Source organism: Abramis brama (assembly GCF_963993115.1).
Source record: "Abramis brama genome assembly, chromosome: 12".
Taxonomy (NCBI): domain Eukaryota; kingdom Metazoa; phylum Chordata; class Actinopteri; order Cypriniformes; family Leuciscidae; genus Abramis; species Abramis brama.
Window position 1 is genome coordinate 25,635,821 of NC_139974.1, and position 27,354 is coordinate 25,663,174.

Consider the following 27,354-nt stretch of genomic DNA (forward strand, 5'->3'; position numbering starts at 1 on the left):
AAAAGCAATTATGTGATCAAGTTTGGAGGGAGGGGAGGGATGGGTGTTCGAGAAAAACAATAAATATTCAAAAATGTTTCTTTGCCATTGCTCTTCAAAACTTAATAGGTCAAAACATATGAGAAAATGAAAAAGAATTGCCCCTCTTCCTTTTCAACAAGAACAAAAGGAAACCGCCACACATCGTTCCGCCAATTTTGAACAAAAAAAAACAGCGAAAGTGATTGTTCTTTTGAAGATTGTATGCTCGAAGGCAAAGCAGGTAGTTTACGCAGTTCACTTTGCCGTAGCAAACTTTTGGACGTTGGGGATAGCGAGACAGGCATTTCAAAGAGAAGATTCATCGTTTACAAATAGAAAAGCATAACGTTAGGACGCTGAGTGAATTTCAAATGTCTCGGGGGTCTCTGAATTATCCCGTTGTGACGGTGAGGTGTGGCCGGCAGAAACGCCTGTAATTGAATTTCAGTTCAAAGAGATGATGCTATTAGCTCGAGTTTGATGGTGGAAGCCTGCAGCAAATACCAGCAACTCTGTTGTTATTTACTATGACCAATAACCCTGTTAGTAACATATACAGTAGGTCTTCCCTCAAAATGCCATATTTCTTCAATCTTCTCTTTCATATTCAAATTCAATTTCAGCACAAAACCAAACATTGCTTTGAGCTAAAGGGGTGGTGGGAAGGTGCAAAATGATTGTGTGTTCTAAAAAAGGTCTGATACTTCTAACATTTACAGAGGATTGTGGAATACAGTATAAAATATATATCCATCTATACTGGATTACAGTAGAGATGTGTTTGTTTACGTATACAAACAAGCCTATATGTGATTTAAAATGATCCACACGATTTCATGGAACTATATGTGAATTGTAGCAGACTTCCAATAGATACATGCTGTGTTACATGTAGCTACTATAGTAATAACTATAAATTATGCATAATTACATCATGAAACTAACCCTAAACCAAACCCTCATCCTAACCCTTGCCCTATAATTAGTACATGTAGTTAATTGTAGAAGTGTAACCGTATATTTTAACAGTCTCCTGAGCTATTAAAAGCAAGCTCTGGGCAATAAAAGTTTCTCTTTGTCTCTTTGTGCTGGGAAATGAGCTCACCATTCTTCAAGCGTTCTCCGTCTTTAGAGATGATGTTCTCTGGGTCAGAGAAGTAAAGTGGGTCGTCTTCCACAGACCTGTCTTCTTCTTTCGATATCTCCTTCTTCTCACACACTGTCTCAGACTCTGTCTCAAGCCCATTTTCAAACATTCCTGTCAAATAATGGACAAACAAATGCGCAACTTTAACACTTCAGATGCTAAAGTGAATTCACCTTTGTACTAATTTGCATGTTAATTGCATGAAATGAAAATGTATTGTAGTTTAAATTTATATTCAATGCAATTAGCTGAACTTTAGAGTGATTTTTTACCTACTTAAGTAGGACTTAAGTACATATTTAATTGTAATTTCATAATTACCTCTGTTGTCATTGAAATATGGTTAAAGTGTAACCCTGAATGTACTGACAAGCATTTATGGTAAACTAAAATATACTTTGATATCTATTGATATTTCTATTGAAATGCCTATGTGGTGTATTTAAATATACTGTAATTACAAGTGTGCATTCGATGGACACTTTACTATCCCATGAGGCCACAGGAGAGGACCCTGGTAGGTCACATGATAATGACAACATGGCCAATGTCGTACGTCCGGATTACAACTATACTACACACATTCAGAATTAGTACCTAGAGAGTATGCGATTTTGTATTCCATAGTCATGAAAGTGTACTCTCTTTAAGTAATCTTAAATTGCCTTTTATTTCATTAATATTAGATAATCTGCAAGTAGATATGGGCCAAATCAAAGTCTGATCTTTAAAAAAGCAACAGTACACCTCTATTCAACAAGCAACATGTCATCATGTCCATCAAACACTGTAGGATGCAAATGCCACTAACAAGTCATAAACCATGTGCACCTTGCAAAATATGACAGTACATCTCTTTTGTAATGTTTTTGTACCTTTCATAAGTATAAATGAAGGCAACTGCAAAGTGTTCAAGCAACGCCAACACAGGAACAGATCCAAAGCCTAAGGTTACGTCTGCTCCGAGATAACTTGTTCACGCAAGCAGCAGCATTGAAGGTAGACATAGCACACTTTGCCTTATCAGTGGGTACAATGTTGATTTTTCATTTGCTTGCCATGCCTTTGGGTGGTACACCCATGCAATCACAAAGTTCATTTTTCTCTGTTTGATTAATTTCTTTCCTCTGTCAAAAAAAAAAGAAGACATTGGCAACATTCTATCAAGAGAGTCCTTTTCCCTTCCAGCTGTACCAACTTTGATATTTGCATATTAATTTTTTTTCTTCAATCGGAGGGCATGAGGAGTAACACCCACCTGAACGAAATTAAACAGAAGTCTTTTTCACCTTTGATATTAAAATATTCTGGCTTCTACATTTCCATGTTTACAGGGATGAAAACTCTAAGGATGAATGTACATTCAGTGAGAGTCTGTGTTTTTTCATTTTAAAACATGTTAAAGGTTTTCATTTAGGGTTAGGTTTTTATTTGTGTGTGTGTGTGTGTGTGTGTGTGTGTGTGTGTGTGTGTGTGAGAGAGAGAGAGAGAGAGAGAGAGAGCTGTGATGTTGTGATCTGGGTGAGTAAACCCTTTCTTTTCATTAGCTTTATGAATGGCCCTTTTGTAGGAGGGCAGCAGTGACTCTGTGCATGAAAGGAATCAAGACACAGATGTAATGAGAGGAGACGTGCTGAACAAGGTCACCGTTTTACCATATATGATCTTGTAGCAAAAACAAAAATGTTCAGCCTTCCCCAAAGGACAATGTTATTGCTCAGAGGTTACTCCTCCACAGCTCAGAAGACTTAATGAAGCTCCCACTTGGGCATAAACTTTAGTATAAAAAGATTTCTTCAAAAATTCCTTTGGAGTATAAATAAAAGCGCTCAGCAGACGATTTAATCTTTGAACAATTTATTGGCAAATCTTTAACGGAGTTCTAAGAGAAACTATAGATATTGAATACACTGTTTTATAGTTATACAGCTTATAGATTTTCAAGGTAAATAACTGCAAAATGACCAGTACATTACAATAATATCATTCAGTATTTAACTGTGATATGCATTGTTTCATGGATAGTTTGTCACATCACAGTATCTTTTTATGAATTGATCCCATGACTGTAAGTTACCGTAATTGTGAATAAATCTGTGAAACTAATAACATTTATATAGATATATAGATATTATTAGAAACTAAATATATTGCATCTGTGAATTTTCCTTCCATCTTTAGATATTTTCAGATTTGATATTTCTAATTTGAGATTTTTTTGTTTTTGTTGAGAATGTGTGTTTACTGACTAATTTTACTTCTGCAATAATTCAAACAGAATTTTCAATAAATAATCATGCTGAGCTTGGAAAAAGAACGCTTGGTGACGTCAGCCAAAAAGGAAGGGCAATTTGGAGGAAGAGTAAGTTATTATAATTTGATTACAGTTTAAATGGAGATTGTTTTTGGCACTGACAACAAAAAAATAAGAAATATGAAGTAAGTAAATAAGGTCATTTTTTTATATTGACTTTAAATTTAACAAAAAGGTCACTATTTAAGCGCTCATGCTGTTTGCAGTCTCCTAACCTCCTTCCACCAGAACACACTGCACTTAAAATCCAGCTAGCCACTGAAACACTTCCTCTAAAACACACACACACACAAAGCTGAAAACACACTAAGTGAAATATGCAAGTATGCGGGCATGATCTGAGTGACTGCTAATTTCATGCTTGGATTTGCTGCTCGCCTGCGATGTTGGAGGCGTGTGTTTGCATGGTGATAGCGGCCCGGCTCTGTATCAGCTGGCTTCAGTGTAGAGCCATGCTGCCCCGTCGCACACCGCAGCCAAAAGCAGGACGCTCTCCAGCGCTCTAATTACACCTGAGCTAATTCAATCTGACAGCAGCGAGCCGCATGGAAATCAGCCTTCTTTTCCTTGTCATTTCAGCCTCCTCGTTCTATTCTAGTATTTTACAGTATAGTTTATACATCTGGCCAAAGATTGATGAGTTAAAATGGTGCACGAGACAAATTTTCCTACATTCGTCAAAATATGCAGAATACAACACAGAATACTGTATCCCACAATGCAATGCACTTAACTTGACCTTCCATTTCCAATTTGATGAATTAATCAAACTATGACAGTAGTATCAACTTTTGTAAATTTTAACATTTGTTTTTGACTTTTATTTTATTGGACTGTCAAAAGTTGAGACGCATTTAAAAAATGCTAAATAATTGTTTTATTTTTAAGATGGTAACTGAATGGCCCTCACTGAATTAAACTGAATGAGGTCATGTTACAGTAAAATGCTACACTATTGTGTTGTTTGATGCATTAACTGCGTACTGTTTCACACGTATTTTAAAGTACTCAGTACACAGCATATTAGTATGCCAGTGTTGCATTACGATCACACCACTTACACTGTGCATAAACTGTGCATTGCGAACATGCACATCATCCAAAAACTGACCTGGCCCTAACTTAATATCTGCAATTTTTAAATACAGTTTGCTTTAAGGACAACATAACACAAAAACTAAGATGCATTATATGCATGTTTGATTGCATTTCCAAACAGAATCAAATTTTCCATGCTTTCCTCTGTGTGAATGTCAGATTTGAATTCCTCCTCCTAAACATCGGCACAACATCAAACAAACAGCTGTGGCAGTCTGCCACTGTATTGCATGTCCGATCACCTCATGGCATAACATCTCATTCTCAGTCATTCTGCTGGGTGAAGGAGTAGATGGACCAGAGAGATGTAGAGAATGGAAAGAAAAGGAGAAAGAAAAGTTCAGAAAAGTTGTGAGCCAAGAAAGTAATTTAAAGTGTATCAGGGCCTAGGAGAACATCTACTTGAACCTCCAGAAGACCTTAGTCAGAGCAGACGCCTCATTTAATTTGATGCAAATAATAAAATCAGGCTGAGACAGATAGGAGTACAGTATTTTCACTATGGTGTACTGTTGCGTATCTAGCCATGTGTTCAAAGTTGTACCCTTGTGAAAAATAAGTGTGCTTGTTGTACTTTAAATCTTAAAAGTAAATATATTTGTTTAAACTGTACTTGTAAATGATAAGCTATTAATGAAAATAAAGACCACTTGAGTCTACTTAAAGAGTCCACTTTCATGACTATGTTTCTTAACACACTTTTAAAAAGTGCACTTTGTAATAATGTCAAATTAAAAGTTTTACTTTAAAATACATTTAAAATCAACATTTTGTCCTGTATTAAAGAAGTACACTTATTTTGATGTGTTGACAAACATACTAAAGTGCATGCAAAGTTCTTGGTTATAATTTAACTGTTGTTTGTTATTCAATAAGTTATTATATTTTAAATGTAATAAATTGCAACTTCATTGTAAATGTGTAATTAGAAATTTAAATACACATAGAAGTTTCAATAGAAATTACATTAAAGTATATTTTAGTTCATCATAAATAAGTTCTTAAGTCCTAAGTGTGTTAAAAAGCTTTCTAAAGTTCCGCTAACTGCATTTAATACAAATTTAAACTATAATACATTTTCATTTAATTGTAAAAAACAACAACAACATGCAATTAACTGTCCGTTACATGACATTACATTCAGTTCACACTTTTAAAGAATTATTTCTATAATAAGTACTCTTTTTAAAAGTATAGCAAAGTGTACTTTTTTCCACAAGGGTATAGTGTTGGTGTAGTTACTGTGTTTTTTTATTGTTTTTTTTTTTTTAATGCAGTTTACCTAGGAACTAAATATAATAGTTTAAGCTAAGAATATAATATTCTGTAACACTTTATTTTACAGTGTCGTTACTGTGTACTTACTGTAGTAATGACAGTAAATTAGCCATAATTAATTACATGCAACTAAGCCTAAACCAAACTTCAACCTTAACCTTACATTATGTTGTTAATTAATATTACTCAATATTTAAATGTACTGTATAATTACACTATAACAAAGACACCTTATGAAGATTAACCTAATATTCTCATACAGCTCACAAAGCATCTCAGTGATATACATCTTTGTTTGCTCTGTGATGGTTAGGAAGAATGAAAAACAAACCCATGACTAATCAGTCAATAATGAATTTTTTTTTTTTTTTCGTTTAGCATACAGAATCCCCATTAGCGATCACCATGTTCCCATAATCCCCCAACATACACATGCTCAGTCCTTCCCATGAACAGCCTTTGTGCTGCTGTATCTTTAAATGAGATTAGATGAACGATTAGTGCACAGCCTAGAAACATGAATAAGATTCAGATCCCATCATATAATACACTCTCTTATCCTTGAGCTAGTATTTAAGGGAGAAGTGTAGGAACAATGGCTCGTATAAGAGCTGACATCTGGATGGAGAGACTGTGTTAACTGTGATTGGAGAGGAAACAAAATGACCTACAGCACCCTTGTCTGAAAAAAACGATTTTCTGACTTCAAAGATCTGAATTCAACAAAATCAATCCACCAAAAGATAATCAATTCTATTAAATCAGAGCTAAACTCTCCATTATCCAGGCATTTACTCTACTGAATGGTAAATTTACATTAAAGTAGGCTATTTTATAAGACAGAGATTGAGGACATATACGTTTCATTTAAGTATCAACTATGATTATCCTATTGTTTAGAAGAAATACAAATAAACAAATTAGATATTATTTTTGGTATACAGTAAGATTATGGAGCTTTAAAATAAATGTAGAAAATAGTAGTATTATGTAATTTGTTTAGATCATACTGAGATCTCTGGCTTTTAAATGGAGACTTCACAAAACTCTTCTGAAAGTCTACAGGAGATCCATGTGAGAGTTTGGGTTGTTTTCCCAGGAGAAAAATCTGAGAAGCGGCAGACTTACACATAAGTCTCAATTTGCTAATTGTTAACATACTGTCTGGGTAAAACAACAGAGATATTGAAGAGATCTTTTTTGAAAAGTATCTGTCATGATCCTTATTCTGTTCATTCTTCATGGCAAATAAACCACTCCAAACAACTGACATGTAATTTTCTGAAAAATCCTTGATATAAACAGAAAGCATAACTATTAATTAAGCTTTAACATAATTCCAGTATCCTGGAAGCGTGCTGTGCAATCACTAAGGTAATTAAAGAACTTAAAGGCTGTCACTTGATATCAACAGCTTTGCAGACTGAACCCCAAAAGCACTTTGAATTATGAACTTTTAAGCGCAGTTCGCAAAAGATGCTTGCACAAACTTCAGCTATCACCTATTAGTCCTCCGGATTTGTGCCATTAGCGATTTTCCACTCCGCATTTAAAAGCATGCCATCACATTTGCTGTGGAGGTGCTGAAGTTAAAATTAGACCGCAGAGCTCTCTAATCCCAACAAACACCATATATTGTGGCACCAACAGCCACTGTACAATCAAACATATTTGGCTTTTTTAAATAACTCATTTATTAAGCATTTTATAAGACTTTTTATGCCAAATACCAGATCATTTTTGACCGTTTCATGTTTTTAGCATCTTTGTTTGGATAGACACTAATCATTAAAATGAATGCCTCCAATAAACAAACAGCATATATTTCTCTCTCCATAACTTAAGTGATATTGTAACCATCTGATCTAATCAAAATCCCAGCACTTCCCTGCAGGTAACAGACTTAACATATACAGAACTCTTAACATTCACAGAAGGAAGATATACTTCATTTCCACAACTGGCCAGGAGAGAATTTGCTCGGTTGTTTGGTATTTTGAGACATTTATCAATCTACAGAAGAAAGTATATTCCAAGATCGCTCATTTGAGTACATTTATGACACATCGGCATGGTTTCACAGACAGAGTTTAGATTAAGCCAGGATTAGGTCTTAGTTCAATTAGGACATTTAAGTAGATTTTATAAACGTGCCACAGAAAAAAAAAAAACATTACTGGTGTGCATCTTGAGGCAAAACAATGTCACTGATATATTTTACGATTTTTCAGTGCAAGTTGCTTTCAGTTAAAACAACTCAAACATGCATTTTAGTCTGGAATAGGCATAAGCATTGACTGTGAAACCGGAGGATAATCTCTTTAGTTTGTCAACAAAGCAATTCCTTTTTCATGGAGCCATTAACAGGATGAAAATATTCAAAAGTCTCTCTCATAATATTAATGAAAGTCCTTTGATTTATGAAATAAAATAGTATAAGGAAGAGAACATGGAGCACTTTCAATAAACGGAAGAGTAAAATGAGTGAGTATTGAAGTACCGCCTTTCAAAAAGCTAAATAAGCTAAAGCTAAAGAAGTGGTTGTTTTATTTGCTGTATGATACCCTTGTTATCAGAATGTATTGCTGATTTGACATATATTGTTCAAATGTAATCTTGATCAACAGTTTTGGCAATTTCTGTCTTTTCCCATTTAAGTAGACAACTTGCCTACAGATGGCATAAAAAAAAAAAAGTTACCAAGATGGCCGCCATGTAAAATGGCATGATTTAAAGGGACATTTGTGTAACTTGAAGGACAAGCTCTTTAACAAATCTTAAGTACACTCTAATTGAGCCGTCTTTTTGTTCCCATTCAAAACCAACCACCAGTTTGTGCATCTGACAACAGTTATTGATTTAACATCATTGAACTCTATAGGCTCAATGAAGGTGAGGAGAATAAAAGTGGCGTGTTCCCTTAGAGCCGCTGGACCTCACTGATAGGACATCTAGCACGGCAGGGGCATCAATGATAAAGGCTCGTCAAATAAACATCTCGCTTATCTTGTTTTTGGCATTGATTCTGTCTGCCTCTTTTAGAGCTACTGTCCCAGAGGCTGCCTACAGATGCTGTTTAAGGATAGTCTTTTGTACATTTGTATTTTTGTCTGCTTTTTTTTTTTTTGGTTCTTTTTTGTATTGGTTGATTGATACAGACGTTTCAATAACTGAAGCCAATATCAACTGAACAATTAAATAAATACATTTATAATATTACAAACTATTTCTATTTCAAATAAATGTTTTTTTTTTAAATAAATATTTTCAAAGAAAAACTTTCTATTTATCAAAGAATCCTGAAAAATGTCAAATTTCCACAAAAATATTAATCAGCACAACATTTTCATCATTTATAATAATAAGAAATGTTTCTTGAGTAGCAAATCAGCATATTAGAATTATTTCTGAAGGATCATGTGACACTGAAGAAATTACAAAAGTTATTTTGAATGTTAATAATTTTCCTCAATATTACTGTTTTTAAAATGTATTTTTGATCAATTATGCAGCTTTGTGAGCATAAACGGGACTTTTAAAACATTTTAAAAATCGTACCGAACTTTTGAATGGTAGCATGTGTGTGTATATATATATATATATATATATATAAAATTATCATTATCATCCGCTGTGTTTCTATGCTTCTTTATTATTATTTTGGTAATAATTTATATTGTATTTGCACCATTTTTTTAAAAGTCCCTCAAGGCTGTGGATTGCAGTGATTTTACCCCTTACCTTTACTGTAATGCACAGCCTCTTATGGCTTTTTGCTTTAGACTACAATCCAGGTATTACAAATCACTGAGTTGTGGAATTGTTCTGTGCAACTAACAAAGACAAATAGTGGCTACATTCCTAAACTGTCCGGATTTCTCCAAGTGTTCCTAGAGAAGGGTGAGCCAGTTGCATGGCGTTCCTGTCCTGTCCTCTCCATCTCCCCTCCTCTTTTTGCAGCCTAGTGAGCCACAGCACTTCATAGCTCATTAGTGCTGAACAGATGCTGGGGAGAAAGTTGGCATGCAATAAGCCCTCTCTTCATATTGCACTGATCTATGAGAGATAGCTCACGAATGAGGGATGCCTCACGCTGACAGTTGGCAGATGAAGTTAATCAAAACGGATTAAAAAAAGAATAAAGGAGAGGCAACAAATCTGACATCCTTGATAGGGCATAATAATGAAATAAATTATCATATTCTGACAGCACAAAGTTAGCGCCGACAACTACGAATGACAGCCACCAAATAAATAATTTAAGTATTATGAACAATGAGAGCAAGAGAAATACTTTGACAGTTCACTGCTGCAAGAGCTGAAACTAGCTTATGTGGCAAATCTTCATTGGCAGTTACACCATATTGAAATAGATAGCTATCACATTCAGTAGTTAGAAGCACAGACAGTGGCCCCATTTGGACACTTAAAGGGCTCACCCAAAAATGAAAATTCTGTCATTAATTAGTTACTCACCCTCATGTTGTTCCAAACAGACTTTCGTTCATCTTGGGAACACAAGAGAGCTTTCTGTCCCTCAATTGACAGCAACGCAACTGAAACTTTGACGCTTCCTAAAGTTCATAAAGAGATCGTAAAACTAATTAATATGAATTGAGCGGTTTAGTCCAAATTTTCTGAAGAAACACGATTGCTTTATATGATGAACAGATTGAATTTAGGCTTTTATTCATATATAAACATTGATCAGCGAACATAAACTGAGGTTCAACCGAACCTGCTTGACCCGCGAGAACAACCCTCATTGCGGAAGCTCAAATGTGCTGCGGAACACGAGAATGAACCTCATGTTCTCGCACGTGAAGCGATAATGCTTCCGTTACCGTTTACCACAACTGATGTGTGAGTTGATGAATGTCTATGTGAATAAAAGACTAATTTTAATCTGTTCAACATATAAAGCGATCGTGTCTCTTCAGAAAATTTTGGACTAAACCGCTTAATTCATATAAATTAGTTTTACAATCTCTTTATGAACCTTATGAAGCGTCAAAGTTTCAGTTGCGTATCTGTCTATGGAGGGACGGAAATCTCAGATTTCATCAAAAAGTTATTTTTTTGTTCCGAAGATGAACAAAAGTCATGATGAACAAAACGGTTTGGAACGACGTAAGGGTGAGTGATTAATGACAGAATTTTTACACAATTTTGGGTGAACTAACCCTTTAAGTTACAGTTGTGGCGCATTCCATTTGTCCTCATAAGTGGGAAAGTCCTAGTCCTTAAAAGGAACTTTTAACTGGAATGTCCCCTCAAGTCGGAGTTGCGACTGGGAAACTTGAGGGGAAGTGTAACAACCTCGAATTTAGAATCCAATATGGCTGCTCAGTGCATCAAACATAGTGAAACAGTAGTGCTTTGTTGTTTATTAGCAATTCTGTTTGTCTGTGTCTCAAACTCAGTGGTGCACGCAATATCCAACCTCTTTTTGTGGATATGATACTCAGCATTATCTGTGCAAAATCTGTGCTTTTTTATGTATTTGTATTCTGAAAGAACAAGCACAGCAAAGGTTTGCCTGGACAGGTCCATCTTAGTTTTCTGACCAGTTTACTGGAACGCGGTCAACTCGGGTGTGACGTCATTTCCAGATACGACGAGGTAAATGGAACGCAGCATTAAAAACATGTCAATATCATTGAATTAAATATCAAAATATAAATATCTGCACACAAATGCTGATTGCCTCATTTCTGCGAAGACTTTTTTTTTACTGTCAAGGTGATTTTAGTAGATGTATGTATGTATCAGTTCACCTCATGTTCAAACAGGTATCCTAACAAAGCAACCAAAGGTATGTCACGTTAACTATGACCAAAAACATTTAGTAGTCCAAATACAGAGGCCGTTGCATTTTCTGAAGTGGTTTATTTTGCATTAATGATGGCCTGATCGTACATTATATGGATATCAGTTAAAAACTATTATAATATTGGGGACGAAAGAGACGAAGAGTGAATCTTTTTTTTTTTTCTTGCATTAGAGACAAGGCACTTTGTCAATTTGTGAAATCTACAGTTTGGAATTAAAAATACAAAGATTTTCAAAGATAAAATGCAGAATCAGTATTCACTGTTTCACAGACAATAAGAATGCCCTCAACATAACAATGAAAATGAAGCTTAAGTTTGAAAGAAAAATAGATGTTATACTTGTATGGAAACCACACCTATACTCGGCGCATTCTGGATTTTTAATCCGCTGTCATTTATTTGGAGAATCCGCCTTGCACCGACCAACAATTTGGACAAATTTACACTGCATTTGGCCATGGAGGTGATAAGAGGTTGAGATGAACAGCTGGTACCAGCCTGTGCCTGAGATGCTGATCTGATAGCAGTGACGGCTACTCTCCCACCAAGACACCTTGGCCATCCAATCTCACTTTACCATCAAACTCTTATTACAATAAAACCCTAAACAGCAGCAGAGGGGGAGGGCTGCATGGGAAGAGAGAGAGAAAAAAAAAAGATGACCCAAAATGCCCTTTTTATCTCTCCATAAGGAGAAAGACAGATCCTTCAATAGGGCTAAAATAGTTGGAGAAAAGAAAATACATAATTTATCACCATATTATCGGAATATCCAGGCGGGCTAATAAAGAGAGTGCGGACTGACTATTCCTTGTCTTATCATGCGAAGTGGAGGATGGGGGAGGGATTATCAGGCTGGAACAGACTGCTGGCCTGGAATTCTAATGGTAATAATGGGGTCTCTGATGGTATATCTTCCCCAGCTTATCAAGCCCATTATCTGCCCTTATCGCACAGTCATCGGGGCAAATTAATGGAGCTCTTTCAGTGCTCTGGCTTTATCTGCTTCACAGAGGGCACACCAGAGAATGGAATAGGCAAAATATGAAAATCCAGGGCGAATCGCCAGGGTTCAGATAACAGGGCAAAGTGCGTTCAATTGGGAACAAAATGTAACCAAAAAAAAGAGGAACGTCTCTACCCATAACAACCTCTTTGTCCTTTGCTATGAGCAGGTGGCTGGTAAAGCTGTGCTCTTTACAGGTGCTGCTGCGCTCTCTAGCCTACAGTCATTTCAAGAACTCTCTGCTGAGTGCTAGTGTTTCAAATCACTCCAGAAATATGTGGGACACGTCTGCAGATTGAGATATCACAACAACTGCCTTCTGTATAATGCAGACCTTGAAAAGCAGAAACAGACATGATGAGAGCTGATATGCCTGGACTGCTAAGCAAACAGTTTCAGCACTATAAAAACTCCAGTGAGGTGTGCCATGACTGGAAATAAATTACGTATTTTGGAGAGCTGTCCTTGTGTTATTTCAAGTCTGCTTCAATAAAAATTGAATTTCCTCCAAGCGTCAACCAAAGGTCTTCTCTGTAGTTCCGAGATGCATTAACAGATATTTGCCATTTTGCAATGTCTGCCTTATTCAAAGAAGTGTCATAGTATTGCAATTTTTAAAACTTGCAGGTTGCATTATTTTCACTCCAAATACATTTTATTCATTACATTAATTTCTCAAACAATATAGAAAAATGTAGGAAGTTCTGATTTAAAAATATATATTTTGCCTAAATAGTGTATACTTCTCAGTTTATTAAAAGCACTGTATTAAAAGTACACAAACATTGCATGCAGCCATTCAAACAAATCAAGAGTTGTACGCTACATTTCAAACTTTCCAATGATCTCAAAATTTAAATGTTCTGTATTATCAAAGAAGAATAATAGTTTTTTCATACAATGAAACAAAACAATCCTTTGATTTTCTGATCCACATCTGACTGCTCCGATCAATCACTTGATCAATAGCTTAATGCATATCAAATCTCTTTAAAAGAAACGTTAGTTTCAACTTTATCTGCATTAAAACTACTATAAACAACTGTCATCTGTTTTGAGAGAGAGAGAAAAAAGCATGAGTAAAATCCGCGTTGGCAAACTCACGTTTGAATTGCTTTGGGTTGCTCTGTTTCCTCCGGGACATTCCTGCTCCGCGCGCTGGACTCGAGATTAAACAATGATACTGCGATTCATCCAAACACAGATAAACGCGCTGTGTGTAAGACTCGGGTGTGTTTCAGTGTCTGTCTGATTCCAGTCAGGGTTAGTTGGTGTCGTCGTGTAGAGGGTTAAGTTGTGTTGTGATCCGAGCGCACACTGACAGCGCAGATGAGCGCGTGTTGTGCTTTTGTTGCAGGAGGTTTGAGCGCAGCGGTGCACCGTAGAGCTGCAGCACCACTTACACACTCCACACACTACAGCCAAGTCACACTCATTGCACTGTAGTATTTAATACCTTTTCGGGTTTTTTTTTTTTCTTCTTCTTCTTTCCTCTCAGGATGTTTTTGTATCAGGTCTAATTAAATACGGTGAACATATAACTTTCTGGATTCATTTTGGAGTTTTGATTTGTTTTTTAAAAAGTGTTACATGTTTTGGTTATGTTTATTATATTAGCTGGAAATCTTTAGAACAACACATGTAAAACACAAAGTAAAATGTTACATTAAACAGATTAAAACTGTGGCTGTGTTCAGAATTGCGTAGCCTACTACCATACTATGCATACTATTTCTGCAGTATACAGTATGCATTGTGTGGTTTGCAAATGTTGTTTATTTATGGGATGTTATGACTGGATAATCTACTACATTTTGGTAAAATGTGCAGTATGCAACAGAGGCCTTGTCCCAAATGGCACCATTAGTCTTTGAAGTCCTCCTCTGAGTCCACTCCTGATGTAATGCCATTTAGACCGTTGGTTCTGCAGGACATAAATACACATCAAGTGCACCATTTGAGACAGGGCCAGAGCTTACTTTGTGCAACACTAAATCCCACAATGCAATGTGCTCACTTTTACTTTCCCAGTGTGAGAAAGAACTGGAAATAATAACAACCGTGATTTTTAGCATGTCCTTGTTAACTGACTGATTGATCAGACTACAAAGAGATAAGACTATTTTGCACAAAATTTGAAACAATAATTTTTATTTCCGAGATGATGGTTGGATGCCAATTGCTGAATTCAACATGATTGCACACTACTATTTGAAATGTTTCACTATGCATTCTCTTCCATAAAAAAAGAAGGCTGTTTACAGTGTTTACTGCACACTTTAGTTCTGAATGTATGAGCTGACTATAGAAAGCAATGACCATAGATGCTTCTGATTTTGGTACTTTCTGAGCTGACTCAGATTGGGCAAAAAAATTTGAAATGTCAATGAATATTACTTAAAATATATACACCTAATTATTAACCTATTTTATCATATCACCCTTGTGAAAAAGAAGTGCACTTAATTGTATTGAATGTACACAAGCTGTGTACTTCAAATCTTAAACGTATATATTTCATAACTGTCCACTTTCATGACTTTCTTAACACACTTAAGGACAAAAAGTGCACTTTGTAATAGTGTCAAATTAAAAGTTTTACTTTAAAGTGCATTTTAAATAATTATACTTTAATAATCGTTTGTCCTGCTTTAAATATGTACACTTATTTTGATGCCTAACATACTAAAGCACATGTAAAGTTTGTAATTACAAATGTATTCAAATGCATGACATGCAATTTTTTAAATGTACTAAATAGCAATTTTATCATTTCAAATATATGTATTTTTTACATTTATTTGCATAGAGCTTTTCACAATACATAACTTTTCAAAGCAGGTTTTGGGTATCTGAAGGTTTCATGAGAGACTGGATCCAGACTGGATCCAAACTGGAGCAGACATACTCTCTAATTACCTCGGGATGGGCATTCTGAGATAAAAACAGAAAAGCAAAAAAAAAAAAAAAAAAAACATAGCTCATAACATTAGGCAAAGTTAATCTTGTGAATATGATCTGATTTAACTGGAGTATAAATTTATGAGATGCTTTATGTGAATGCTTGGCTAAAGAGATCTTTGGTCTAGATTTAAGGCTGAGCCTTGAACATTATTTTGGAGCATACACAGTTTGGGAGCCAAATGCGAAAGCGTTCTCCCTCCTTTAGTGGACTTAGATGGGACAACCAAAAGTCCAGAGTTTTGCGACCCTAAAGATCGTGATGGATTGTAAGGTGATAGAAGTTTGGTTAAATACATAGTAGCTAAACCATTTAGGGCCTTATAGGTCAGTTGAAATACTGTGTAATCGATGTGGAACTCAATAGGTAACCAGTGTAGAGATGATAAACTTGGTGTTATATGATCATATTTTCTTGACCTGGTGAGAACTGAAGCGGCTGCATTTTGAACTAACTGTAGCTTGTTTATTGAGGATGCAGGACAACCACCTAGTCATTTTTACAGTAATTTAAATACTTGATATGCAAGTTACAATAGAAATTAAATTAAAGTATTTTTTAGTTTACCATAAATGTTTGCTAGTCATTTGGCAGTATTTCAAAGATTGAAGTAATTATGAAATAATATAAAGAAGTACTTAAAGGGATAGTTCACCCAAAAATGTATTTACACAAAATAAGTTATTTTAAAGAATGTTGGTAACCAAACGGTTTCTGGTCCCAATTGACTTCCATAGTTTTTTTTCTTCTTTTTCTTTTTTTTTTCTTCATACTATGAAAGTCATGGGATCCAGCAGCTTTTTGGTTACCAACATTCTTCAAAATATCTTCTTTTGTGAAGATTCTACTCCCTTTAAGAGGGTAAAAAAAACACTCTAAAGTTTAGCTAATTGCATTTAATATAAAATTTCACTATAATACATTTTCATTCAATCACAATTGGCAAGTAATTAATTGTCCAAAAAAATTACATTCAGTTGTGTCAAGTGTAGGCCAACTATATACAACAGACTGAAATTCCTCCAAGTGTGTCACCAAAACAGTCAGTTTTGTTTGTAATTTAAAGTATAGATGCTGAGATTTAGCGCAATGGGAATCATGTCTTCAATCTAAGGCTCAACTAAAGGATTTGCAACTCTCTTTTTATGGGAGATATCAATGGAGAATTCCAGTTCCATTGAGACGCGGGAACGAGCGCGATAAGGGCGGGGGCGCGCCAAAGATGGATTAATTATGAGCGAGCATAGAAAGCAGGCTTATCATCACTTAGCACAGGAGACAGGCTCACACGATCACAGAGCACGGATAAGACGGGAACAATGTGATGCTACCTTACAACCCATCGCCGTACTTTTTTATAATTAAAAACTAACATGCAATTATGCCGTATCTTGCTCAACCGAGAGGGCGATGTAAATAACTGTGCTGTAAAATGATGGCAGGGGAAAGACAGTCTATAAAACACAGAGGACAGAATGACCTCTGTGAAAAAGAAGATACAGAATGGGTGAAAGTGCATGCAGCACTCTTACAGTAAATCACAACCACTTAACCTTTAAACCTCCTAAAAACAATAAAACTTCTTCAATGGTTCTTTGAAAAGGTTCCTGTCAAGAAGCATTATTCACTGTAAGTTTTGGAGTATATGTTTCTTTGGTGGGTATAAGTTATTGGTGTTATATTCTTCAGAGCAAACTATTTCTGGGTTCTTTAAAACACAAGATCACTGATGCTTTAAAGAACTAGAGAATGACATGTTATTTTTGAAACTTTCTCTTATGGCTGTAAAGACCTAATGGGCTTATATATTTTTACTGGACCCTTTTATTTTGAAGAGTGTTAGATGCAATCAATAGAGACCAATATGAGTATATCCCTTTTTGGTTAGTTCAGACTGAAGTGTTACCCCTTGTGAAAAAGAAGTGTGCTTAATTGCACTGAATGTGTACTTGTAGTATACTTAAAATGTTAAAAGTATATATATATTTTAAATGTTCTTGTAGATAATATAATATTAATGAACTAAAAGGTCACTTAAGTGTATAAAAAGAGTAAACTTTGATGACTGTTTATTTTCAATCTTAAGTATATTTTGCAATGCTTTAAACAAGTACTTATTTTGATGTGTTGATCAACACAAAGCACATGTAAAGTACTTCATTATAATTTTAACTTAAGTGTGTTATTCAATATTATATTTAAAGTTCATCATTACTGTAATTACAAATGTATTCAAATACATGACATGCAAGTTTCAATATAAATTAGATTAAAATCTATTTTAGTTTACCATAAATCCTTGTTATTTTGCAGTAATTATATTTCAAAGACAATAGAAGTCATTACGAAGTTACATATAAAGATATACTTAGGTCCTACTTAAGTGGCTCAGAAAAAGTACTCTAAAGTTCAGCTAATTGCATTTAATTAATACATTTAAGCTATTAAATATATATTAATTTGGTATAGCAATTAACATTCAGTTAAGTGTCCGAAAACATTACATTTCACACTTAGGTATATTTTTGTAGGAAGTACTCTTTTCAAAATAATGTTAAAGTGTACTTTTTTCATAAGGGACAACATTCTTGAAATGTCTTATTCTCAATAAGCTACACTAAAAAAATTGCCCTGTTTTGCTTTATGTTCTAAATGAAGGTTCTGGATGAGTAAATTCATCTTATCTTGTCAAATATAATGCAAGAGTTGCAAATTTCGGTACCACTTTACAATAAGTTTTCATTAGTTAACATTTGTTAACTACATTAGTTAACATGAACTAATAATTAATATTTGTTAATGTTAATGTTAATTTACAAATACGTTATTTTTTTATTAACTAACGTTAACAAAGATTAACAAATACAGTAACAAATGAATGGCTCATGGTTAGTTCATGTTAAAACATTAAAAGTTAACAAATGAAACCTTATTGTAAAATGTTACCCATATTTCAGTACCATGAAGTACGAGTTGTTCCAGCTCCACGTTTATTTTTATCAATTTTATAACAAACTTCAGAGCTGAGTCTCAAGTTCAACACCCCTATTTTGGACAGCAAGCCTAATTTGTTTTCCATCATTATATTCAAAGATTACATGAGCATGAACTTGTGAAACAATAAATGTACCTCCCAAAAGTAAAAGTGCCTAAATTTAGTTGATAACCTTGATGCATTAATTATTCAAAATGATAAATTTGAAACACTTGTCCACTGAAATAGAAATAGAGATGTATCAAATGTGCCATGTTCAATTTATTTTGGTTATATACAGTATCCGGTAAATAAAGAGAACAGTCATAAGGGACAAAGTTAATCACCTATGATGGTTTTGGATGTAACATCAAATCCTGAATGATTTAAGTGCTCTTAAAGATCTATCCAACAAACAATACTGAGATCTTTCTCAAGAAACTACGGAGGTAGGTCTGGACTTTTGTGGCATGCATCTCCATGCGTTTCCCCCCATCTCTCTGAGAAGATTGACTTGACCTGTAACAATTAAGGCACAATTCATCCTGTTACTTTATCTGGCTTGTCTGAAGCCCTCAACTCCTTGCACCTACCTTCCATCACCTTCACATTTCTGAAGGCCATTAAAAGGATATCTGATAGAATTATAGTGTGAAATGGGGTAGGGTGAAGCCTGTGTAATGGGTTTTGCATATGTTTTCGCCTCTGGCGTGAGATATATTTGAAGTTCGTTTTTATTCATTTGATAAAATAAATTGGCAAAACATCATCCCCGCCAACCTTTTACCCACCTGTGTGCTATCCATAAAGAGAGAAACAAATCTAGAACGGCCAAATCTTGCTAAAATAACTCAACTCCTACAAGAGAGCTTTAACTCCCCCCTAAAAACAAAGTAGAAGATTATATTTACAGTAAGGCAAACAAATTTAGTTTGATGTATTAGTCTCTCAACATTGTCTGCGAAGGATATTTTGTAGACAATGTTATCCCTTCCTTCAAATTGGAGGCATATTATGTGAACATATGGGTCTTTGGTGATAAGCCGTGAATGGCAAAAGCTGCTTCCTACTACCTCTGATGTTTACTTCTGTGGTCTTACCACATTTACACAGTGCAGGGAGAGTATGGAAACTCAAAAGGCTTGATTCAATTAAACAGGAAACAGATGCACCGTCAGAACATGGAGGTTGGGAAACCAATGCGGTGGAAACATGGAGGACGCCGCACGCGACGTGGTGAGGAAGTGGAAGTGCGACCGGGCCGAAAGGGTATAACGTCCACTGAGGTGACGTCAAAGTTATCTTAAAAAACAAATGAAATTGCCATTACACGGTTCGTAGCGACACGGATGTCGACGGGGGCAGTGAATTTTTCTCCTCCCCACGGAAGCGACCGGTCCGCTTGTGTTTGCTGGATTAATAACTTCATTTAAAAGCTCCAGGCGAGAGGAAAGTTAACAGTGACAGTGGCCCAGGTTTTGAGCACCCTCAACGAGCCATGAAATTACTGCATGCCACCTGAAAACGGCTGCTGATGGAAAGGGAACGAGCTTGGGGCCAGAAATCGGGGGCTGTCCCACATGTACATGGACACATACACACGCTGTGATGCTATCACACATTACCGAAGCATAAGGGATAAAAGGGCCGGTCGTCGCAATCTTGTTTCTGTGTGGATACTAAAAGCGCTGCATGCTCTAAATAATTTTTAAAGTTATTATAGCCTATATCACAAATGACATTTCTTTAATTTTTCAGCTGTTTCTCCTACACAACAATGAGGTGCAAAGATCATCAAATGAAAATGTTGGTTTCTCAGATTTTTACCTGATATAAAGTCTCCAAAACCGTCTCCTCAAGAGTTTCACAGATCTCACAAATGTCTCACATGGTGCTCAGATTTGAAGTCTGGAATCAAAAGATTTCAAAATGAAAATTTCTCCTCAATTTTTTTGACTGTCCAAGACCAAATTATGTCTGCTAATTTAAGTGTTTTATAGCAGGGGTTCTCAACTTTCCACTTTCCTGCCGAGTTTAGCTCCAACCCTAATCAAACCCCAGACAGCAACAGTGTTGGTCCAGGTCCGGCCCACATCTGGTACGTGTGGATTCCACGTGTAGGCTACCAGACCTGGGCAGACACTGGCTGCATCCGAAAATGTAGACTTTTTGCCTCGCTGCCCAATCAGGCAATGACTTTGCAGGCAGCCTTTGCACACGAAGGTACCTCACGAAACTGATTTCGGACAGACTTCTGAGGCAGTGTTACGGTTTAATGATCTACAGCAAAATAGAGCGAGCTTTAGTGAAAACTATTGAAATATTTAATTACTACAATATTAATTTCTCGCTAGAAATTATATCATAAGTGGAAAACATTGATCAAAAATTTACATTTACACACAAACTGATGATCAGCCGCAACTTTCAGACTCCATCTGGGAAGGATACATCTATGCTGCCTTCAAAAATCGATCAAATTAAGGTATCTCAGGAGACAGGAAGTGAAGCTAACATTACATTCGGACGTGCCTTGATGCCTTCCGACCTTGGAATGTGTCCTCCGACACATCAGCCATTACTTCAGTCTTCAGTGTTACATGATCATTCAGAAATCATTCTAATATGATGATTTGCTGCTCAAGAAACATTTCGTATTATTATCATCAATGTTGAAACAGGTTGTGCTGCTTAATATTTTTGTGGAAACCGAGATAAGTTTTTTTTTCTATGGAAATCACTTATGATATTATAAATGTCTTTACTGTCACTTTTACTTAATTTAATGATTCCTTGCTGAATAAAAGCATTATTTCTTTCAGAAAAATATTACAGACCCCTAATTTTTTAACGGTTTTGTAGCTCTGTACTCTCTGTATGTCTACAATTGTCTCATTTATGCCTGTTTTTATTTATCTTTGGAGAAACATCAACAAACAACAAGCTTGATACTTAAAGGTCCCATTGCATGGATTATTTTATTATTTTATAATGTTTCCTGGGGTGCCCTTATAATGTTAGTATGTTTTTTAGATCAAAAGTTGTTATAATTTAGAAATAAAAGGCATATTTCCTAGCCTGATTTTAGCCTCTGATTTGAACGCTCTGTTTGAAGGGGCGTGTCTGCTGAGAGACTTCAGTGTAAACGCCCACTGTGATTGGCTGCTGTGAGACTTCAGTGTAAACGCCCACTGCTGTGATTGGCTGACATGCTTGCATATGAAATATTTAGCATTACATGTGGAATTCTCTCGAAAACTTTTACTATTACAGCTATTATACGTTTTTACTATTACAGCTATCGGGATTAACGAATCATGAGACGTTTTTTAAGTATTTAGATCTATTCCCATCACATAAAAGGTTGCAGTGATGAGCATTGAGCAGATGACAGCCTGTTGATTGAATGAATGAAGTGAATGAAGATATTGTCATTGCAACGCAGTTTCTGCACTCTAATGATTTCACCAAAGCAAACATGAGGTAAGTACAGTAAGAGCTTCGTTGTGCAGCGTAACAGCGTCATTGATTTCATAACGAGTTTTGGCAAGTGTCCAGATAAACTCGCGCTGTGTGATTGACAGCTTGGGCGATTGGAAAGGGACTGTTCTTTGATCGCTTTCTGTATATGTTTAAATCACAGTTTAAGTAAGATTATTTTCATCCTACTAAGAGAAACAACGTGAAGTTGATCGTTTAGTCACTGGCTTGATTTACTGATGCATAAACAGTATTGAACGACTTTGAGAGAAAGATTATCTGTCTGAACTTGAACAATTACACATCAGAAATTCACATAACCCACTGGTTCTTCAGAGGCTCGGATGAAGGAACTAAAAAAAAACTTTTGTGTTCATTTGTACATCCAAACACTGAGCAACTGCCATGCTTCGCTCGTTTGCAAGCCATGATGTCTCTCGAGGAAAAAACAATATCGCGCTCGCGCAGCTTATTTTCTCATGGGCGGGCCAAATTCTTTTAGTGGGCAAAGAAGAGAAAGGGGAGGTAACCTTTCCCCTTATGACGACATAAAGGGAAGATTCTAGATTCGCTGTCTGAGCTTTCATTTTCTCAAAAATACCCAGGGCTTGGTTTACACCTATCAAAACGTCTAGCCACTGGGGGACCATAGGCAGGCTAGGGAAACTCATATTAAGGGTAAAAAACCTCATAAAGTGAAATTTTCATGCAATGGGACCTTTAAAGATCCTCAATATAGATCTCTTGAGCTATGAAAGACATTTGATCAACAAAAATGTTCCTCTGGGTCATCCAATCCAACAGGAAAGAAAAATCTTAGGGGGCGTTTACATGACACTGTTTTAATAAAAATAACAAATAAAACTAAAAACTGACAACTAAACAACTGAAAGCGGACAACTTTTTGTGCATTTTAGGAGTTAATTTACATGACAACGCCGTTTTGGGGGGCCCAACGAAAATTAGCCATGATTTTATTATAGTAAAGGTGTAACTATGTTTTTGTTTTGACGTTGTTCACACTAGGTGACGTATAGTGTGCATGCATATTACGTGTTCGGTCTATTGGTGCGTAGTGTTTCTTTACAATGTGACATACTGGCCTGGCATGAATAATACAACGTTTTTAGTCATTTTCGTGGATCTGGGATCGTTTTGACAACATCGTCGCCTGTATGCGAAAAAAAAAAAAAAAATACAAAGGAAAAACTTTTCTGTTTAGTACATCGTTGTCCTGTAAATGTAGCCTTCAATGTGAACTCATAACAAATTATCTGTTTCTCTTAGACAATGCGACCAAATTGAGATCAGATCAGATTGTCTTGTCAAGAAAAAGACCCTAGTCAGTCATCTCACATGTCTCCTCTAAAATTTTAGAAGATAACTCAATCATTTCTCATCAAATTCCTCCAAGACCGATTTATATGAGGTACGGAAGAACATTATATACCGCTCTATCTTAGACAAAGGTGATAGATTTTGAGCACAATAAGTCCTGCTTCTGATATTAACATCAGAGCAATAAATTTAACTTTGGATAAAGTTATCCAAATGTTGCATAGATATCTATGCATTTCCTGTAATTATACACATTTTAAAAGCAAGATGCAATTTTTTAGCAAGACGCAATATACTGTCATATTTGAAATGCAATTCTCAGACTAAATGACATTTTGCTGACTGACCATAGAGAGAGTGAAGCATCAGGCTCGTCATTATTGAGACATCACCTTAACATCCTTTTGATAACTATTATATTTCACTTGCTGTTAATGATAATTAATTAATTGTGTAAATGCTACTCCAAAAAGCATTATTAACACTCTCTCTTCGGGTTAAATCCAGAGGGGTTTCTGTGTTCCTGTAAATGAGAGCTTAATTAATTTAGGCCCTGCCTTAAGAATTGATATGAATTGTTAACACTGTATGTGGCCTCATTAATATGTGTCCCTATGGGCTTGGACTGCTAATCATCACACATACTAACAACCTGACGGAGTCTCTGTGTGTGGCTACCCCTCGCACAGACACGCTGACATTAGGTAATTAATCATTAAGAAAACAACACCTCTACTTATAACACTCGCACAGAGCAAATTCAACCCCTGTCACTCCGACTCTGGTTATGAGATCACTGAAATATATTTTGACAAGTCATTAAGCAAGGAGTCGAATTAATTATCCATTTTTAAAAGTGGTTTTGTGTGCTTTTTTACAGTTTACATAATCAGTATTACATTATTAGTAGCAAAAATAATCTTTACAATTCCAAAATAACAAAAATACATCTATTATAAATGCAAAAAGACCTATCAAATTAAAGTATGTAAGTATGTAAGCAATAAGATATAAAGGCCTAATATATTGTGAATCATTTTATTAAATAAATCAACACAATAATAATAAATACAAATACTAAGGACACACATTTTATTTTTATTTTCATGAAGAAAATCCATAAAGTGTCACTTTTGCACAAACAAGTAAACTCTCTAACATGTAAACAAAGATAGTTGGTTTCTTTGGAAGATGTGCAGTGATGTGCAGCTGGGAACAGGATGGGAACTTTCTGTTTTATAATTAAAATCGAACAATGTAAAAATGTAACAAAAATGCCTGGTCTTAAGTGATCCCAAAGTTGGATCTGAATTTCATCCTTTCAAAATATAATCAATCAGTACTTCCCCTTACCAATACAAGTCTATGTTTTTAATATGATAACACTATAACAATAGATTATGAAAATAAGATTGAATAATTCTGCTCAGGTGGCCTGTAGGTTATGATGAATATTGAAAATGTTGGAGATGCATATCTGATTCATGAATTATTAAATAACAGCTACATTATTTATAATAAAAAAATAAATTAAATAATAAAATGAAATGTGTAAAACTAAACTTTAAAAGACCCTTTAAAAGACCCTTTAAGAAAGTAAATAAGGTAAATTTTGATTTGATGTTATATTTAAGTAAAAAAACAAAAATAAAAAAACTGATCAATGTTCAGCAGAGGATATTTTAAAATTGTATAACTTAAAAATAAAACTGGTTTCCCATGCGGGCTTATAAAGACTACCTGATCTCACTCCACTGGCTCCCAGTTGGTCCAGAATCAATTTTAAGGTTTTAATGCTGGTTTTCAGGACTGAACAGAACACTTGAACAGCACCTCCCTACCTCAGTTCGCTCCTACATGTGCACACTCCCTTCCGTCAGTTAAGGTCACTGAATGAGCGATGCCTTTAATTTTCTTCACAACTAGACAAAAAGTCACTCTCCAAAACCTTAACCCTCTCTGTTCCTCTCTGGTGGAATGAGCTGCCAGTCATATATTTTAAAGGTCCCATATTGTAAACCTTTCTGAAGTTTTATTTTAGGTTTTGATGTCCTTAAGAATATATATTTGTGGTATAAGTACCAAAAACTATCTCAATATATTTTTATGTAACGGAGGCCAGCTAGAAGTTGCTGTGCGAGTAAACCTCACTCCTCTGATCTCAATAGGTGCTCTAGCGATAGACACTAGAGGCTGCAGTCTTCAGCCTCCTTGCTCAAAGTCAAACGCCTGACTCTCATGCCGGAGACCCGGGTTCGAGACCCGCATCAGAACGGGGCGAGTAGGACCCGGGTGGAGGGGTTAAATTTACAGCTCCTTTCTCAGGAGCTCTGCCAAGAACAGGTCGATTTTGGCCTGTCTACTTAATATTCATGAGCCTCTCTTCTGTTTGGCCTGTTGTTTTCTGAGTGACGCATGGCCAGGCCAACCACAGCTACTACATGCATAGTTTGGCATGACAGAAATAGCGCAAAGTGCGCTCCCTTAATAATTCCTATTCATCATCAGTTCATCATCACAATCTCACAAAGCTCCGTTATTATCAATGAAGCTGACTGCTCAATAAATATTTCATAATGTCAACACTTCGTTTGTTATAGCCTAATCAGAGGATTTGCCAGCATGCAGAATTCAGCACTGAACAAAAACTCAGTTTTGACAGAGACAATTTTAAGCGGTGGGTGGATTCTATCTTAAATGCATCTCATTGGCCTTTGCGTTCAAGAAATCAACACATGTCTGTGATTGGCTACATTGCTCAACCCTGCAAACATGTTATAGAAACTCGTTCTGGCCTGTAAATAGTTTTTATCTCAGTGTTGCCAACTATTTTCAACTGAAAGTAGCTAACGCCTTCCCTAAATGTCGCTAGATGAGGTCATACGTTAATTAGCATATTCATGACGTCACCGCGTCGTACTTGCGTTCTGCTTGCCTAATGTGTTTTCTCTCTAAATGAATGCTCACATACTGTATATAATACAATATAATACAATATAATATAATATAATATAATATAATATAATATAATATAGCCGAATGTCAAATAAAGCTGTTCTCATTTCCTTTATATATATGTATATATATATATATGTATATGTATATATATATATATATATATATATATATATATATATATATATATATATATATTATTATTATTATTATTATTATTATTATTAGTTTTATTTTATTTTTTTGTCAGACAATAGAATGAGTAGCTATGATATAGTGAATGACTACATTTTTTTATGTAGCTGCTGCTCCTCTCAGCCATTCACTGAACAGGGTAGACGCAGCTAGAGAGAATGATGGCAGGGAGAAAGCAAGAGCTCGCGCTAAGTTGGCAACACTCAGCAATGATGTCGTCTGGGGTTGGGCAAAAGGAGGGAGGGACGGTGGGCAGTGCTCGAGGTGGTTACGGAAGTCACAACGGCTTGTGAAAAAGCACTGCTACTTTATGCAGGCTTTGTGCATTTTTCTGTGGATTGACTGTTTTGAAACTTATATGGTAGTTACATAGCCCCTAGACCTCTGCTATCATGATAAAAGCCAGGAAATTGATATATATTGTGGTGTTGTGAGGGGCCCACCCCTTGGTTCTGTGATTGGGGCCCAACATTTGGTGCTACGCCCCTGAACCACACACACACACACACACACACTTTTCTACTAGTTGTCTAGTCTAGTAGTCAATAAACCTGGCATTGTGTATTGTTATGTTCCTCTCTTGTAAGCTACTTTGGATAAAAGAGTCTGCTAAATGTGTAACTCTATAAAGTCGTTCATTAAAAAAAAAAAAAAAAAAAAAAAAACACTGATGCTTCCAGTCATTCAAGACAACAGTTCTTACATTGTTTTCTGACTTACTCCATCCTGTCACTGACATTTCCATCTTAGAT

General features: G+C 35.6%; 1 protein-coding gene across 1 annotated transcript in view; it reads right to left on the bottom strand.

Moving 5' to 3' along the window:
• The window catches only part of zfpm2b (zinc finger protein, FOG family member 2b), a 46,173-nt gene extending 31,961 nt beyond the window's left edge, over positions 1-14,212 (bottom strand). The window contains exons 1-2 of the mRNA XM_084132063.1: positions 13,803-14,212; positions 1,127-1,279 (exon numbers count right to left, since the gene is read on the bottom strand). Of these exons, the coding sequence (XP_083988189.1) occupies positions 1,127-1,279; positions 13,803-13,842 (193 nt within the window). The 5' untranslated portion in view covers positions 13,843-14,212. The remainder of the gene's footprint in view (positions 1-1,126; positions 1,280-13,802) is intronic.
• Between the last annotated feature and the right edge of the window lie 13,142 nt (positions 14,213-27,354).